The 19,273-nt window shown below is 40.0% G+C and overlaps 1 protein-coding gene across 4 annotated transcripts in view; it reads left to right on the top strand.

The window, feature by feature from the left end:
- The window catches only part of BTBD3 (BTB domain containing 3), a 38,776-nt gene extending 22,509 nt beyond the window's left edge, over nt 1–16,267 (top strand). Inside the window, exons 2-5 of one of the 4 annotated variants that reach the window (XM_081096476.1) lie at nt 7,430–7,730; nt 8,224–8,314; nt 8,882–9,000; nt 12,280–16,267. In XM_081096476.1, the coding sequence (XP_080952602.1) occupies nt 7,588–7,730; nt 8,224–8,314; nt 8,882–9,000; nt 12,280–13,312 (1,386 nt within the window). In that variant the 5' untranslated portion in view covers nt 7,430–7,587 and the 3' untranslated portion in view covers nt 13,313–16,267. Of the gene's footprint in view, nt 1–6,987; nt 7,731–8,223; nt 8,315–8,881; nt 9,001–12,279 lie in introns of those variants that run through there. The other 3 variants (XM_081096475.1, XM_081096478.1, XM_081096477.1) reach the window with 3 other exon arrangements.
- The last annotated feature ends 3,006 nt before the right edge of the window (nt 16,268–19,273 follow it).

Below are 19,273 nucleotides of genomic sequence, written 5' to 3'. Positions count from 1 at the left end.
TCACCTGCAAATCCAAGCAACTTGGGACCTGTTTGGCCATTGGGTGGGGCTGGAGCAAGCCTGGGAATGGGATGAAATGTCAGTAGCTGTGAAGCCTGGAAGATTACTAGGGCAAGAAGCCAGATTAATCATTGGGTTTTTTTGTTTTGTTTTGTAAGATTGTATCACAAAAGTTTCCTGCTTTGGGTACGATTGTTGATAATAGTGAAAGCTTACCTTTGCAGAATGTTTTAAACTTTTATTAAAGCACTTTCACAAACATGTAATCTTGCCTTCAAAACAAACCCGAGAGGGATAAACTGGGTGTAATTACCCCATTTGGCAGATGAGAAAATGAGGCTTACAGATACTGAGTAACTAACTGTAAGGTAACTTGTTATTGGGTCTTGCTCTTTTCACTATACCATGTTGCCAGTGCTCAACTCCATATTTATTTTAAAATTTAGAAAACATGCAGTCTTTTCCAGTAGCTGCTATCTTTAGGGACTGCCAACATTTTGTCACTTACCTTTTTACCTATCATATCACAAGCATAACTATTATGCACTATTAAAGCACAAAAGAAGCAAAAAACAAAATACTATTCCATCATGACTTATCAGGTTAAATTTCTCTCCTCTGTTATGTTCTATTAATAATTTGTGGGAGTGATAACTTATTTCTTCAGTCCATACTACCTTGTTTAAACCTCGTTAACCTCACTGCTATAGCTGCAAAGGTGTCTTGTAATAAACCAAATACAAGTCCAGACAAAGAGTCCAGAGTTAGAACTGGTTAAACAAGAGCAGCCAGCATTGTCAACATAGGATTTGTTGGTGTTAACTGGGAATAGCTGGTTTTCAAACTTTCATTTTACGTAGAGAGCCTCCTCTGTTTTTGAGACGCTTGCTCATGGACCAGGGCTTTTATGGTCCTTGTTGCACTTCCTCTCCATTTCTTTCCAGAAAGTATCTTTCTAACCTTCTTCCTACAGTGTGCCTCCTGCAGGGTGCAGTTTGTTCATGACTTTCATGTCTATAAATTTTGCACATATATTTTTATTTTAAAGAAGACTAGAAATAAAAAGATACAGCATTATGTAAAGATGTAGGGTAATGATTATGGGTGAACATTAGAGTGAGTGGAATAGACAAAATTGGGCAAGCAGTCAGGAAATCTGCATTCTAGTCTTGACATGGTCCCACTAAACTGTGGACTTTTCACAAATCTCTTAATCTTTGGACATCCAGTTACCTTATTTGTGGGGCAGGCTTGCATGAAATGATTTCTGGAGTCCCTTTTAGTTCCAAACCTTACTTAAGTCCCCAAACAGAGCATACAAGATTCTACTAAATAAAGGTAGGATGTTGGGCAAACCTCCCAGTGATGAAGAGGATGATTTAATGAGCTTAAATTTATAATTTTGTTATTATTGGGAATTGACTGAAAAGAGATAAAGGTGATTGAATTCTCTGGCAATTATAAACATCATCTGAAACACTATTATTAGCTAATAACCTTTTAAGCATAGTTTCTAATTTGCTCACCATTGTGTACCTAACACGTAATACACTGCATGATCAGCATGTTGTATTTGGAGAATACTCTCATAAAAGATTGATGGGCTTCTTGACCTATTTACTTCATTAGAGCAGATTAACCATGGCTCTCTCATAATAGCCTTAAAATTTAGGAGGTGTAGGGACAAATGATACAATGTTAGTTGGCAAGACATTTTAGAGGTGAGATTTGACAATAGGTAATATGGCTGGCATCCTTTATTACCCTTCAATCCAGTGTGTGGTATTTCTGGGTTACAAATTTAATAAATGAGGCTTTAACTATTTATATTTAATTTCAAGGAGAGGGGGAAGAAGCCATAATTTGTGTTTAATGAGATTAACTATAGAAATTAAAGCAGAGAATAAAGTGACACGAATATTTTGTGTATTCAAATCAATCCTAGATGTTTTTTATAACATTTTTTTGTGTGTGTGTTCTGGGTCATGGATTACTCTGAAAGACAGATGAGAGCTATGGCTTTTTTCCCCCCAGAAAAATAAATGCAGCACTCCCAATTTTGCATGCAACCTGAGGGGTTTCATGGGCTCCATGAAGTTGATTCAGTCTTGCCTTATTCCTCAACTGGTTGGCCCTAGTCCAAATTCTTCTTAGAAAAAGGCCCTGGGATGTTACATTGTAAAAGCCTTTAGAAATAATCTGGCTTGTTACTTAGACTCTACTGTGACCGTGAAACCAATGGAATGAACCAAGACCAACAAAGGAAAAGAAAGAATAGCAAAACAGAAAAGTTCCGAGTATATCATAGCAGGTTAAGAGTTAATTTTGTGAACTGCCCTTCCATTTGTGTTTGTGTGTGTCCCTAAGTCCAAGTATAAAATGCATGTCTTGCTGTGGATTGAGTGTAGAGTTTGAGAAATACTCATCTATCCTGATGAACGTCGTTGTTCTGTCGCCGAGGGGACTGGGGCGCTTCCAGGCTAAATGATTCGTTCAGGCCCCCCCAGCCCCACACACACTAACCTTAGTTATCAGTGGCCGCGCTAGCGCTGAACCAGATCACGTGGTTGCTAATTTTGATGTGCCACAGCACTAATTTTTTAAAATAAAATCATGAAGTAGGTTATTTAAAAATATCAAGTAGCATCTGTTTCACAATTGGTATTTTTTTAACCCTTTTATTTCCCACTAAAATCATATCTGTTTTTGTCCTTGAAAATAATCTGGACTTGAGTTTCTTTTCCAGAGAATTGAAAAATTTGGGGGGGGGGGGCTCTCAGTTAGCTCTTTACACCCCTGAATGTTTACACTTAGAGCTTAATCAGAAGAATTTCATAACAAGACATGAAGGTTATTAAATTTCATGTCCAAACCAAATTAAATTATTTTGAATTATTTCTTCATTCACTTGATAATTGAATGCAAAATGCGATGCCAGAGGTTGATACTGGATAATTGGGTAGACCTGACAACATTCCTTAGTTTTCTAAAAAGGTTTCCTCAGACTTCAATGTCATAAGCTCACCTGAAGGGCTTGTAAAATGCAGATTCTGATGTAGAATCTGGCTGAGATCTGGGTTCTAACGGGCCTGCAGACCGTACTCCTGTTGCTGCTCCTTGGGCCCAACTTTCCGTAGCAAGGACCTTGGTGAGGAAAGGTAGCTCTCCATAAGTTTTCCATGGTCTCGATTTTATTAACATTTCCATGCTTTCAAAGTGGCTGCAAGAATTTAAATGCCATTCTTATTTTTTAATTGGATTACTTTTTGTAGCCAGGACCCTATCTTTGTAAACAACCGTGCTTGTCAGTCCCCACATCTACACTAATAAAAGAGAAACATGGTAATTGGCGTACGACCGCTACCCTTTTCATTGGCTAATCAGCGAGATATGCAAATTAACTATCAGCCAAGATGGCGGCCGGCTGATGGGGCTTGCTAACATGGGGCTTGCTTGCCTCAGTGACGGAGGAAACCAAAGTTCCCTGCCTGCGGCTACAGGCCTCTGAGCCGGCAGTTTAAGAAACTCTGTAACAAATACCACCAGGCTTCAGCCAGCAGGATGGCAACATTGTAAGCAAAGGCCAGAAACCTAAGAGCTGGAGCCAAGCCTCAAGGTAAAGCTGGCCCAGAATAAAAGAAAAAAAAAGGAAAAAAGGAGCAGTTGGGAGCTTCAGTCACCCCCAGCCTGAAAACAGCCCTCAGCCCCTCACCCAGACTGGCCAGGCACCCCAGTGGGGACCCCTACCCTGAAGGGTGTGTGACCAGCTGCAAACAGCCATCATCCCCTCACCCAGGCTGGCCAGGCACCCCAGTGGGGACCCCCACCCTGAAGGATGTGTGACCACCTGCAAACAGCCATCATCCCCTCACCCAGGCTGGCCAGGCACCCCAGTGAAGACCCCCACCCTGATCCAGGACACCCTTCAGGGCAAACCAGCCGGCCCCCACCCACGCACCAGGCCTCTATTCTATATAGTAAAAGGGTAATATGCCTCCCAGCACTGGGATCTGCGTAGCCATGAGGCCTCCCGGCACCAGGATCAGCGTGACAGGGGGCAGCGCCCAAACCCTCTGATCGCCCTGTGGCTCTGTGTGTGACAGGGGGCGGGGCCACAACCTCCCTATTGGCCCTGCTCTGTTCCTGACAGGGGAAGGCGCCCCAACCCCCTGATCAGCCCTGCTCTGTGCCTGATAGGGGAGAGCTCCCCCCACCCCCCCACGGGCCCTGCTCTGTGTGTGACGGGGTAGAGCCATAACCTCCCCATCGACCCTGCCTTGAGTGTGACAGGGGGTGGTGCCCCAACCTCCCAATCGGCCCCTACCCTGAGCGTGACTGAGGGTGGCATCACAACCTCCCAATCTCCCTGCTCTGTGCATGACAGGGGGCGGCGCCCCAACTCCCCAATCGGCCCTGCTCTGAGCCCCACGAGGGGCTGCACCTAGGGATTGGGCCTGCCCTCTGCCACCCGGGAGCAGGCCTAAGCCAGCAGGTCGTTATCTCCCGAGGGGTCCCAGACTGCGAGAGGGCACAGGCCGGGCTGAGGGACCCCCCCTCCCCCCCCCCGAGTGCACAAATTTTTGTGCACCGGGCCTCTAGTCTATAAGTAATAAACCCCTCTTCATAGCACGGTTCTAGGTGCTTCAGAATTAGCACTACTTCATCTAACTAGCAGATTTGGGATTTTCCACAAAACTTAATTTTCCAGTTTTCAGAAAGAACATTTTCTAAAAGACATTATTTTCTTTCGTAACTGGGCTGTGTGCACGTTTTTCTTCATTTGATTGGTGTAAGAGCAGCGTTTGTTGGAGGCTTTTCTTAGTAAAGAGTGTTGAACTATCTGCAAAATGAGTAAAAGCCACAGAGTCTTCTAGGCTCTTGTGTCTGCTTTTTATGCTTTTTCTATTTTGACTGTCCAGCTGCCAGTTAATACTATGTTAGTCTCAAGCAGCTTGTTTCCCTTTCCATTCTAATGGTTGCTGTCTGACCTGTCAGAAGGACCAGCTCCTTGTCATGGTGGCTTCCTAGGAGGGTGGTGTCAAAAGGTTAGTAGCAGTTAAGCAAGAGAGAAATCCTTTGATTTTAAAAAACCATATCCTGAACACTTAGCTCAAATAGAAACTCGTTTGTTTCTTTTTCATGCTTTGAAAAGCTAATTTCTAGATCTCTCTCTCTCTCTCTCTCTCTCTCTCTTTCTCTCTCTCTCTCTCTCTCTCTCTCTCTCTCTCTCTCACACACACACACACACACACACACACACACACACATTGTGTGTTAAAATGTGTTTGAAGGTGACTTGAAATTGTGTATATGAGTGTAGGTAGCCCTGTAATTGGAAACATGACAATCGTAATAAATAAGCAGCTTTTTAGGGTTCGTGTAAAATGGGGATGAATAACCTACTAAATAAAGACTGTGGTTCTTTTATGTAGCAGTGGCTTCGCTAACAGTTTTAAGAGTAACAATGACAGTAAAGATGATATTCCTTGGATCCATTAATGACTTAGGGTCCTAGGGATCTGAAGTCTGATTTCTGGTATGTTATCCTTGGTAGATTATCAGTCATAATGACAGTCAAGGCCCCCATTTGTTGAACCATCACTCTGTCCTGAACTCCTTATTCAGATGAATGTTGTGCAGCCAGCAGGGATGTGGCCATAAAGGGTGCATTCACTTGGGGGGTAGAAATGGCTGCTGCATTGGGGACAAATAGATAGGAGGGAGATTAAATCTCCTCATTAGTCCCCCCTTTGGGAAATAATAAGCATGTGTGGAACCTATAGCAGGTGTTTTTGTTTTTCCTTAGCCCACTAAAGCTAGACATTGTTGGAGGATTCTTGTCTATAAAAAACAGATAGTAATGTATAGGCTTCTGATTCAAAGTAGAGAGAACCTGTTTACATTTTTAACCAGGTGGCATCAGAACATTTATCATGTTGAATAGCTATATTACTTTCTTTGTGTTAGAAGTTGTGGGTTATAATCTTTAAAATTATGACAAGGCTAAATGTAGCCATAGTATTTCAGTTGCATTTTGAAATTCTAAACAGGGCACCATCTGACATATTTTTAGTGAATTATAACCCCTTTCCTCCATTTATTGTCATTTTCTTTTTTCTTCTTTTTTTTCCCATCACCATCTATCCCCCCCTATATTCTCTTCCACCTCCACCATCTCCCTCCCCCTCTGCAATCACCACACTGTAGTGAATTACAACCTTGAAACACTGATTACTAGATTTAGATTTGTCTCACTTGAATCTTATTTTTGCATCTAGAATTTGTCTGTGCTTCAGTGCTGTTAAGCTTACTGGTATAATCTTAGTATAATTAACAGTATGTTGTGATCTGGGACTCCTGTCAAAAATCATTATAGGAGCTAGAAAACCCTGGGAGGTAAAATGAATACATGACCTCATCTCTCTCTCTCTCTCTCTCTCTCTCTCTCTCTCTCTCTCTCTCTCTCTCTCTCTTGCACTATAACTTACATTCAGAGACTGGAAAAAGAAAAATAACATTTTTTTCCATTAAGCTCTGATCAAGTATGTTTAGTATGGTTTTGCTGTTAATAATTCTTCGTAGCTGGTAGAATAGAGAATTTCGTTTGAAGTATTTGAAACTAAATGCTGCCGGATAAAGATTTTATTAGTGATAATAGAGTAGACATGAGTCCCTACCCTTTGTTAATTGATCCTGTTTAACTGGGGAAATAAAAATGTACATCTACTAAAGAGAAATCTGTGAGCACAAACTCTTCCTGTTTTCAAATGTATTTCATGGGTTGCTTATCTTATTTAAATATGCAATAATACAGTAGACAAGAGAATGCAACTGCTGTTCCTTTAATACCAGAACTGTGCACGTTACAATAGGTGTCACTGTTTTGCTTGGTCCAATCATGATTGGTGACTTCAGCTATTGGCTCCGAGCACTGGCTGTCTGACTCCATCTGCAGGGCTGTAATACCTACTCTCCTCCGATCCATTCACCACACAACTTCAGCCGGCTGAACAGACTCGCACGGCTCCAGCACGTCTTGCTAACCTAATTCAGAAAACAAGTGCTGAGGCTCTCTGCCTGTCATCTCCGCTCACTGTAGCAGTTTCAGGTGATCCAGGAAACTAGGTTATTTTTATGAGCAAGTAAGAGAAACAGGAATCATGACGGGCATGTATTTAACAGACCGAGTACTGGATAAAACTTAAAGCCAGTTACTATTCAACATAGTGGAAAGGTCACCTTGCCTGGCTGAGAAAAGAAGCAAAATATCAGCTTGTTGGTTTCTGTTAACATCTTAGCTCATGCCAGCCTCTTTTCCTTGATGTTTGTACCATCTTGGGATATCTAACTCTAAAGAGACATCCTGTACTCATGGTAGATGACAAGGAAAAGAACATGAAATGTCTCACCTTCTTCTTGATGCTTCCAGAGACGGTAAAGAACAGGTCCAAGAAAAGCTCGAAGAAAACAAATACCAGCAGCAGCAGCAGTGGCAGCGGCAGCGGCAGCAGCAGCAGCAGCAGCAGCAGCAGCAAGTTGCCTCCAGTTTGTTATGAAATAATTACCTTGAAGACTAAAAAGAAGAAGATGGCTGCTGATATATTTCCCCGCAAAAAGCCAGCCAACTCCAGCAGCACCACTGTCCAGCAGTACCACCAGCAGAACCTCAGTAACAACAACCTTATTCCGGCCCCGAATTGGCAGGGTCTTTATCCTACCATCAGGGAAAGGTAAGTGCCGGGCCAGCATATTTACTTTAAAAGTTTTCCTGTGTTGAAGTTTCTGCTTTTGCACAACCCATACTGTATTTTAACATAAATCTCTGTTTCCTCTTTTCCCAGCAGCTTTATTGGTAATGGAAAACTGCCCTGTGCCTTTTCCAAAACAGTACAGCTGTTTTCCTCTTAGATAAAAACGTTTTTGCAAGCTGTAACATTTAAGTGACAGGGGTATGTCTGTGGGCCACAGAAGACAGAAACCCTTTATTTATCCTTAGTCTGATGAAAAGTTTGGATAACTTTTTTTTTTTTTTAACTTCAGTTACTTCCCATGTGCTTGCAATGATTACAAACACAGTTGTTTAGTTGGAACCTTTATTTGTAGTTTTACCCCGAACTTTTTAAATTGTTGCTTAGCTTGCGAATCTTTTGTGGGTTTTGTACATTGGGAAGGGGGTATTAAAAACGCTGGCTGTATGAATTAATGAATTGCTTCTGTTTATAGAAATGCGGTGATGTTCAATAATGATTTGATGGCAGATGTACATTTTGTGGTTGGGCCACCAGGTGGGACTCAGCGGTTGCCAGGACACAAAGTAAGCAACAGCTGCATTACCAGTTTAGTTCTGAGATTCACAAAGAGGGACCCTGTCTGCCAGCCTGGAATTTGGGGTGGGCAGCTTGCTGATGGCAGGCAGTGCATGTTAAACCCCATCACTATGAAAGCTCAGCCTCTCCAACGGGCTTTGCCACGCTTAATTTTTTTTCTTTGTTCCTTTTACCCTGCTTTATAGCGCGCACAAAAAACATGCCCTTTTAACTCTCCGGTCATGGGGACTTGTTGTGACAGGTTAGGAAAGTCATATATTTGTTCTTCCCCTAGAAGTCAGTCAGATAAGCTTTTCTTGTATTCATTTTGTAATGAGGGAACTTGTGCATTAATCTGTTAAAGCCTTGAGATATTTAGCAGCATAGAGACTGATTTGCATGAACATCTATCTTATACTGTCACAGCAAGATACACTGTACCTCAGCTTTGACAAAAGAGCAGGTAGAGGTGCTCCGTGTCCACTAAACCTGATTGCTTAGAGTTGTTTTTCTGGGTTGATTTGCTGAAAATGTTTCAATTTAGAGCATGAAATAAGATTTCCCTTTCTCCACAGTATGTTTTGGCTGTTGGGAGCTCTGTGTTCCATGCAATGTTTTACGGAGAACTTGCTGAGGACAAAGATGAAATCCGTATACCAGATGTCGAACCTGCTGCTTTTCTCGCTATGCTGAAGTAAGCATCATTCGTATGTTTGGGGAGTTTGTTTATGCTGTATTTGTACTCTGCTGGTTTCACAGTTAAATTTAAGTTCTGTGTAACAGAAAAGGGAGAGTGATGAAGAAAGAGGGTGCTGCTTACCTTGTAAATGTTTTTGGAGAAAACTGCATCTTTCATTGGAAAAACGAGGAGTGATGCAGTCATTTATAATCACACCATAGCATGGGATTTGGGGGCAAGTGCTTGTGATTTGATTTAAGGAAAAATAACTTTCTGGCATAGGCATTATCTAATAGAGGATGTCCTTTCTAAAAGCATTGTGTGTGAAGAACTCTTTAAAGGCAAATTACATTTTTGCTTCACAATTCTGGAAATATATACCTTGTTTAACTCCACCAGTTAAGAGATTCCTCTGTTTTTTAGTACTTATTGTTACCTACCCGCAAATATAAAACATATTATCTGATATTTGCACATACACATACGTATACTCTTACATAAAATCAGATACCCTTTCTCAAAGATAAGAAGCGCTTGCATGTGATAGTAGAGGAGAAATTTTTGAGAGAGATGAATAGTTTTCTATAGTTCCCTATATATTTATACAGAATAACTTTAATTGGTAATATAGCAATATAAAGCTATAAGGTATATATTAATTAAAAATAGTTTTATATCTTATGGGTGGGTCTTTGAGAATCCATGTTAATGAAGTAAATAGAATCCACTTCTTTACATGTGCTGGTGCTAGGCAGTGATAACCTACCATGTTACTAAAATTCATTTATTCTAAATCATATTTATATAATTCTTTGTTAAGTACTTTAGCACACCAAGTATATTGGAGTTCAAACTTATCAGCTGCTATAGGAATTTCAGCTCACTAGAATAAATAATAATGTTTGTTGAAAAAAATTATTCAAGTGGGTCAACAAGTTGGACAATAATCCCACAAATGTTTAAAATGTTACTATATATCTCTGCTGACCTAGTAAAAAATAAGTAGTATAGTTAATTTTGTAACCGAGTCCAAGCTCAGTGCATGACAGCCAGTGAGTTAAGTGACAAGGAGTTGGGGCAAAGACAGTGACTTCATTCAGAAAGCCAAAAAGATGCTAACATCCTAAAGAACCATTTTAGAAAGTACAGAATTCGGGCTTCTTTTATTTCTATGGAAGAGGGAAATAGGAGAGGCAAGAGGTGATTGATGACTTAGGCAATTGGGCACCAGCAGGGGTTCAAGAAAGATTGTGAAACTTCTTAGTTCTTAGTCTTGTTGACTCTAGTTGTTGTGAGTCTGTCATAAGATTAGGTTCCTGCAAATCTGTGGTAAATATTGTTTTTGTACATACTTCATCTCCTTGGGAGAGGCAGTATACGGCAAGGAGCTTTATTTGCACAACTAAAGTCACAAGCAGAATTCCTCTAATGATGAGCATGTCTGTATGTAAGACTAAGCAGAAGCCGTTAACCTAAAGGCCATGGGAGCAACGTAGGCTTGAACACGATAGCCAGAGAGGCCAAGCAGTTTACTGTTAGAATTCTAGAACTTAAAAAGAATTTAATTACTTATTTGCATTATAATTTTGAAATCTAATTGCTGCTGACTTAAACTTTTACAGTGGAAGGTAGGGAAGTTAAAGGCAAGTGAGCATGTGAAGTACCAAAATGTAAACTAATCTACCACTTTTTAACTGCTTTGTAATCTTTTAGAGATATAAGTACAGGAACCAATTTTACTTGCAAGATTCTCTTTATTTTCGCAAGTCAAGCCATTTGTATATTATCTGTTGCAGAGGGGAATGCTGCTGGTTCGGCATTTTGACTTCACTACAGTGGAGTAGAGTGTTGTGTCGTTCCAGATATATACACAATTAGAAAACATGAGTGAGGATCACAGAGTTACATTTCACCTAAGTAATTTGATTGGTCAATTGACAAGCATCTTTTCTCATAAATGGATTGCCTAGAATATGTCTTGATGTAGCTTTTTAAAATTAGGCTGTCCATGTAAAGTGGTAAAAATCAGAGACGTAGTAAGATGCCATTTGCTGTCGTGCTGTAGTTGATCAGTACCGCATTGTTTCAAGGACAGAGGAGGCTAGGTTTTCCTCATGTCTGCATGTTGGGTGAGTAGCTAGTATTCCTTCAATGGGTTGTCAAGGAAAAGGGAAGAATGCTCAGGGTAAGAGCCAGAGTGGTGACTCTGCTTCAGAAGCCTCCCCAAGGTCCTGGTTCTCTGGCTACAACATCTGTAAGCTGCAGGGGTTTTGTCAGGAGGTCTTGCCAGTGGTAGATGGCTTAGCCTATCAGAGAAGAGGAGGGGCTTTCTGGGATCAAAAATACCGGTTTCATTTGTGATTGTGGACATTTTTCTTATTGCCATTGCCATCGTTGTATGTGTACCTTAGCTAGAAAGATTTAAAAATGAAGTTTTATCAGCATGTATTTTTCACCCATATGTAGTTCTCTCTGACTCACTTGGTGAACCATAGCAATCTAAAAGAAGCATATGATTTCTGCCTTTACATACCACTGTAGGAGACTGCAGTGTCCCCCGAAGCATTACAGAATCACAGGAGTAGTGCATATTTAGGCTTTCTTACTTTGTCTTTTAATTAAATATATTCTTTAATTCTGAAGGTGGAAAGTGTGTGGGAGAGAACAAAAGTTTAGAGTTTAAAAATAACGCCAATTACAAAGCCTGCATTATATTCTATGTAAAGGTAACTAGAAAAGAGTGTTGAAGTCCATATTTGATAACCCATTGAACTTGGAACTACTTGAAAAATATCTCATTTAATCTCAGGTTTTATTTTGTGTTTAGGAGAAATCCAAGTCATAATTAAAAGTATCAAGATGGAAACATTGCTAATATTATAGTATTAAAAGCATTTGTTTCCATCTGTACAGAAAAATTTAAAAGTAAAACATGTAATGCTTCTAAAACACAGGGGAGTTATTTTTTCATTAAATATAAAAAAAGTACATGTAATAGAATTTTGCTAGTTTTTTAATATTAACTATCTCTGATATGCCATTCTAGTATCTTTTATTTTTTTTTATTAAATGCATAAAGGCTAGAATGATAACACAAAGTTAATGTCTTTAATATGTAACCCGAGTTGAGATATTAAATTAAGGACATATTTCAGATGTTTTTTTAATCCCTAATCATTTTTTGTCACCTAAGATGACTTTTTTTGAACCAGCTTGAAAGTAGTTGCATCTTTTCTTGCTGGACACACTCATTTTGTGAAAATTCCATTTACGTGCTTGTCCTTTTTCTTTCAGATATATCTATTGTGATGAAATTGACTTGGCTGCTGACACGGTGCTGGCTACTCTTTATGCTGCCAAAAAGTACATTGTCCCTCACCTTGCCAGAGCCTGCGTTAATTTCCTGGAGACCAGCCTGAGTGCCAAGAACGCCTGTGTGCTTCTCTCCCAGAGCTGCTTGTTCGAGGAGCCAGACCTGACCCAGCGTTGCTGGGAGGTGATCGACGCCCAGGCTGAGCTAGCTCTTAAGTCTGAGGGATTCTGTGACATCGACTTCCAGACACTGGAAAGTATCCTCCGCAGGGAAACTCTGAATGCCAAAGAAATCGTCGTTTTTGAGGCAGCTCTCAACTGGGCTGAAGTAGAATGCCAGCGGCAAGATCTAGCTCTGAGCATTGAAAATAAACGCAAGGTCCTCGGAAAGGCACTTTACTTGATCCGAATACCTACAATGGCTCTGGATGATTTTGCAAATGGTGCTGCACAGTCCGGAGTTCTAACTCTCAATGAGACCAATGATATCTTCCTCTGGTACACTGCGGCCAAGAAGCCCGAGCTGCAGTTTGTGAGTAAAGCCCGCAAGGGCCTTGTCCCCCAGCGCTGTCACCGTTTCCAGTCCTGCGCTTATCGGAGCAACCAGTGGCGCTATCGGGGCCGCTGTGACAGCATTCAGTTTGCGGTGGATAAGAGAGTGTTCATCGCGGGCTTTGGGCTGTATGGCTCCAGTTGTGGCTCTGCGGAGTACAGTGCCAAGATCGAACTCAAACGGCAGGGCGTTGTCCTGGGGCAGAACTTGAGCAAGTACTTCTCCGATGGCTCCAGCAATACCTTCCCTGTGTGGTTTGAGTATCCGGTGCAGATCGAGCCAGACACCTTCTACACAGCCAGCGTGATACTGGACGGCAATGAACTCAGCTACTTCGGACAGGAAGGCATGACAGAGGTTCAGTGCGGCAAAGTGACTGTCCAGTTTCAGTGCTCCTCAGATAGCACCAATGGCACTGGGGTACAGGGAGGGCAGATTCCTGAACTTATATTCTACGCTTGAAAACACTTCCTGAAGCAGAGTGGGCTCTGAGGTGCACATCTGGTTCCTACTTGCTTGATGCTTAGCTCATCTGCAGATATATGGTCTGCGCAGGTAATTTGTAATGAATGAAGCTGTAGGCAGTTTCTAATTTCTTTCAACCTTTTAATTATGTACAGGCAAAAATGCAGCATTCGGCTTTTACTCTATGCTTCAAAGAGCCAAGTTCTTATTAGGGCTTTGTGGTTTTTAGAATTGCATTTGTCTGTGCAGCTGGGGAGAATGTGTGCTCTTTTCCAACTGCCCCATTGACCTCCCAGTGTTGTCCCTATTAAGAAAATTTTTTAATCACCTCAGATTTCCTTCAGGGCTTTATTTTGACAAATAGAAGTAAATAGTCTAAAATAATAATAACAAGAGTTATTTTTAAACAGAACACCCGCCCCCCCCTCCCAAAAAACAGATAAACCTCAGTGTACAATTTTGAAAGAAGTTTTGTTTCATAATAAGTAATAATTTAGAAAGTAGACAGTAATCATGTTTAGCTCTTATTTTCCTTTTAAACATTTTACTTCTGGGAATGGCTTTTTCTTAAATCCTACATTCATAAGATTGATACATATTAAACACTGCAAAGTGTCAGTGTAGGGTGTGAAAATAAGAATTTGGATGATTGTTTAGACCATGATTTCTGCCACAAGCAGATTTTCTCTATAGATTAGAAGACAAAGTATTACAGTATAGACACTTTTTTAGAAATAACTAAATTATAAAGTTTTGTCATTAGAAAAAAGTTGCAGGCCTATTTATTTTAAACTAAAACATTTTAGAAAGGAAACCTAAAAAAGTCCCATACTACAAATGGATTAATTGATGGCACAATAAAATGCACAGTTTGAAAAAGTCAAACACTTTTCTCCCCACTTAGCTTCTGATCCCCACCATTTGCTTGTTTTCCAAGTTGTACTGTATATATTCCTATTCCCTTTTTTTATGAAAAGAGGACCAAACAGTTCTTTTGATGAATGAAAAACAATTAGTTTTGTAGCACCACATGTTACTATAATGATACCTTTATTCATTGATTTTTATTTAAAATCTGAAATATACTTTCCCTGTTTTACTTTGACCACATGCTGTCTTCTTAGTGAATTATAATTCTGTCTTGTTCCTGGACTGCTAGAATCTGGCCTCTGGCCATCCTAAAGTGCCAATATATTCCTGCAGGGTTTTAAAAAAATGGTCTGGAGCGATGCACTTGATCAGGCCTAATAGTCACTGCATCATCATCACATCCAGCTCTCTTATTTGTCCCTGGGTAATGTAAACAAAGGAGGGAAAAGCTCATCAAAACATTCTCCTTCAGTGATGGCTTATAATGGTTGAGTGCCCATGACCCTGGTAGTATCCAGTGTGTTCACTTCCAGATGAAGTATCTATGTGTTTCTGGGCAGCTTTTCTGCTCAGTGTGATCCTGAGATGGCTTCCTTTACCACCCAGAGTGTGGTCCCTGGCCACCTCCTTCTCCTGCTCTGCAAGCCTGAAGCTGGCTTGTCTGGAGCCAGGGGTTAGTCCTGGGGTGGGTGTGTGTGCGTGGGCACCCATGTGCATGCAGGTTGTTTGCCGACTCAGGAATTGTCTCCTCCCTGCCTGGCCAGTGAGAGGTGGGACAGAAATGTTCCCCCTGCTGGCCCCAGCAAGGCCCCAGTCAGTGACTGCCCTTACCAAAGTCACTGTGTTTCTGGGCCGCTTCTTCCCCTGTAGACAAGGGCTTGCTGCTTTTGGCCAGCTTTCCTGATGGAGGAAAACACTGGATTATGGGAAATGTTTTAATTGTCTTTGCCATTACCTATATCTGTTAGCATAGATGATCAAAAGCTGTTACTGGTGATTATAAATGAGTACTCCCAGGACAACTTTCCAAAATTATCTAACAATTATTTCTTATTAGAGAAATAACAGATAGTAGTGTTGGCAAAGTATCTATGAAATAAACATACATTTTCAATTTAAAAAATACTCGTACAAATGATTTTGTTTTTAAATTATGATTAAACATTTCAGGAATTCATAGCTACCATGCAAATTGGTAGACTATATACCTGATAACAAGGCACTCATTTTTAAGCCAGAGGAGAAGAAACTTTGTTTATTACTAAGTTCATCATATCAGATTGTGAGGTGGGTGTGACAACCTTAAAGTGAAGATTGTTCATTCCATAACACTCACTGTCCATGCTCCTGTTAGCTAGCTGCCCTCCATGTGAACGCCCCATGAGATCCTGTACACTGAGTGCAGAAGAACCTGTATGATCGTTACTGTTACCTAAAGAAAAGACACACCACCTGATTGGCTGGTGACGAGAGCTGTGGGTTAAATTTGAAAATTGTATTCAGAATAAGAAATTTTGAATCCTAGTCGCCCTTCTGCATTTTGAGCAACATGGAATGAAGGCTAATGTGCTTGCTTTATTTTCTTTGTTAATCTTAAATTTTGTAGCTTTTAAAAGTAGAAACTATTGTTCTGACAAGGCAGGCAACTCTAGTGTATAAACACAATTTTATTAAAATATTCTGTAAATGCTTTTTCCAATGTATCTGGCAGTCTTTGCTGTTATTCATACTGGGGATAACGGGGAACTAGGCTAGCAGCTCTAATGTAACATTCTTTAAGCATATCTTAATATAGTATTTAAGTAAACGGTCTCATTTCTATATAATTATTGCACTGAACTGTCTTTTTTGTTTTTTAAGTGTTGAAATAAGCTCGACTAATTCAAGTCACTAGCCATTTGGGCATCAGAGTGCTTGAATTTAGTAGCTTACAGCATTATTTATGAAGGAAAATATATAAATATGAAGTACCTCATGTTGAATGTTATTGTACTGTATTTTTAATGTAACAGTGCAGATCTTGTTAGACACATGAATGTGTATAATCATGTTAAATGCAAATAAAAATAAAACTGATTCATAGATTGGTTTTCTTTAGCATTTTTGCAGGTCCCTTGAAATAGTAAAATACTTCATGCTGGCGCTCTTGGTGCCGCTACATTGTACAGAGGTAGTTTGTCAGGAGCATTTGTTTGCTAAGATATCTCTGATCCCTAAAGAAATAAAAATCTGAAGCTAAAGCATAAGAGAACAATGCATATGTTAATCATTTGCATTGTTCCAAGCCTGTCTCTTAAGTTAATGAGAGGGAGTCAATGGGATACATTTATATTCCCCTGATGGAATTTGGGATTGGCTGGCATTCTGATACTATATTTGCTCAATTGTCTGTGAATCTGATTGTACTAAGGGGGTAATACTGCATTACAGCTTTGGATGTGACCAGTGCTGCTTGTTGCTGCCGGGTTATAATAGTTTAAGTCTAGGAATTTGTTTAAGAAGTCATATGAGAATTTTGAATATAATTTTATGTGCTCAATTAGTTTTATATTTCCCCATACCAAGTACATTAATATGCACACATTTATACATAAGTATATACACATGTACATATATTATTTCTATGTTGCTTTCATACTAGAATGTATTGTGAAACCTTGTATATTTGCTATCCACTTCAGTTTCTACAGCACACCTGCTCAAAAGACTTTTGGGATCATTTCCAAGAATAAGGGAACTGGATGTACACATTCTCATCAGCTTAATTACAGATACAGCCCGAATTGGAAAGATCTTTAATCCAGGAAAGTCTTAGCCATTCTCTCTTCTCTATTGCTATTTAAACTTAATCCACAGATGTTTGTTTTCCAAATCCCCAAACAGTTGGAAAGTATCTTCCTCTATTGTTGGCACTCAGTTAACTCTATGGCAAGCCTACAAAAGTCATGGCTTACATGGGGGTGCGGGGAGACAGAAAGGAGGAAAACATCCCTGGTGAACTAAATAGTATGAAACTCAGAGGCCAAAATAAGAGCAAGTGGCCCTGAAAACCTGCGGTTATCTTGAGTGGTAGAGTAGGGCTTTGCCTGCCTTTGAGATGCTTCAATAGATGACTACACTTTTGATTTCTAATTCTTACGTTTCAACTTTTTTTCTGAGCCATTTATATTTATTGACCAGCTACCCCCTGTGCTCAACACTTCCTATTATCCTCCCCTTTTTAGAATATATCATCCCACAAAACTAAAACCAGGGCAAAATTTCAAAAATAGAATTTCCTAGTTTATTTAGCCATAACCAACATAAGAATTAGTGAAAAGAGCATCTCAACCAAGACATTGTCAGGTAATTGAGATGAAAATATCTGTGAGGAAGAGATGATGATAATGAATGGTTGGCTTGCACACACACACCAAGCAATGTAAGACACCAGCAGCTGTAGATCCACCTCTGCAGAATCTTTGGGTGCATTTCCCCAACTTGGCATCTCACCTCTTTTGCCTCTTCTGAGCTTTGAGGGAGGGTGCTGGGAAGAGTTGTAATTTTCACTTACACAGACCCTAGCTATCTTTATAATTGTTTTCTGTTTGCCTATTAAGTGTCCACTGGACAGCAGTTTCATAGCAGATGCTGCCATTTTATATTCTATCATCTAAAAAAATCCCCAACTTCATGATACATAGTTAAACACAACACCCACTCTTTACTTTGTCAAATCTGTACTTTAAGTCTATGTACAGGATAAGTTTCCTATTAAACTACTAGCACTTAAACATTAGTTTATTCCTACTGACTTCTCTTTAAGCTGCTCTTGGTAGTAACCAGTCTAAGTGGTATGGAGGAGGGGCTGTGTTAGATTTCAAGGATGATGTCCTTGTTTACTTCATGTAACAAGACTACATAAAAATATTTCAAAATTAAAGCATACTTTTTGTTTTTATGACTTTGGTGAATAGTTTATATTTGATAGACTATCTCTTTTACATAGATTTCTTTTAGAGGAGTGGAATTATACCTGAATATTTGTAAAATAAGTCATACTAATGGTCTTGTTAATTCTAACTTGAAGTGCTGCAGAAGATATTTATGAGCAGCATATAGCATACAGGCTTTTGTGAAGTCTATGAGATAATAGTTTGATATGTAGCAGTCTTTACGTGGCTGTGCAATTTGCATTTTCCTCCCTAAACTACTGTACTCAAGATATAGTCGAAAGAAAATGACTATTTAAAGAAACTGCAAATAATCTTTGAAAGCCTGAAGCAGAGGCCATCACTTTCTGCTCTACAGTAGAATACATAAAAATGTACTTTTGAGAGACATTCTCTGTATCTTACGGAATTTCCATTTTTGTGCTTGTCTTAACCACCTCTAAACTTTAAATTATTGCAGTACTCCTTATATATAACAGTGCTGAAACAAAGAGTATACTTGAGTCTCAACCAATTTAAAATTAAAGAAAAAATCCATTTCTGAGAATATTTGGAGGTATTAATGGGCTAAAGAATATTTAGTGTTTACTTGATAATTTAGCCTCCCCAGGAAGGAAAAACAAAAAAAAACATATGCTCTACTGAATCACTCAAAAGATTTACCCAACGTTTATTCATTGATCCTGTGCTTTATCCCAGGTAGACCGACAGGCGCTAGCGAGCCAGAGACCAGTCAGAAAGACGTGCTGTGTGCTTTCAGAAGCTTATGGGCCAGTGCAGTGCTGCTCTGCTCTTAGCACTCAGGATTCTGATTTGTGTGGGAACTGAGAAGTTACATATCCAATGAGCTTCCACATGATGCTGATGCTGCCATTTGCAGATCACACTTTGTGTAATCCTGGGGTCTCAATGGGGTGGGGGTGGGGGGGAGGAGCCTGTACTGCTAAGGGGCAGTACAGAAAAATAGAAAAATGCCTTTGCTATAACATGAACACAGAAAAGAGGCAACTAGATCAGTTCTTGGGTAGGAGGAAAATGACTGGGTTTTGAAGGATGCATTAGAATTATCTAGTAAGGACTGGCTATGTCAGTTGGAGGGAGGGGGTAGGGATGAAGGGAATTTCAGAAGGCAAGCAGCTGGACGGATAAAATGGCA

This window comes from Myotis nattereri, assembly GCF_964212035.1.
Source record: "Myotis nattereri genome assembly, chromosome: 8".
In the NCBI taxonomy this organism is placed as follows: Eukaryota; Metazoa; Chordata; class Mammalia; order Chiroptera; family Vespertilionidae; genus Myotis; species Myotis nattereri.
This window is presented reverse-complemented; position numbering and strand designations above follow the sequence as displayed.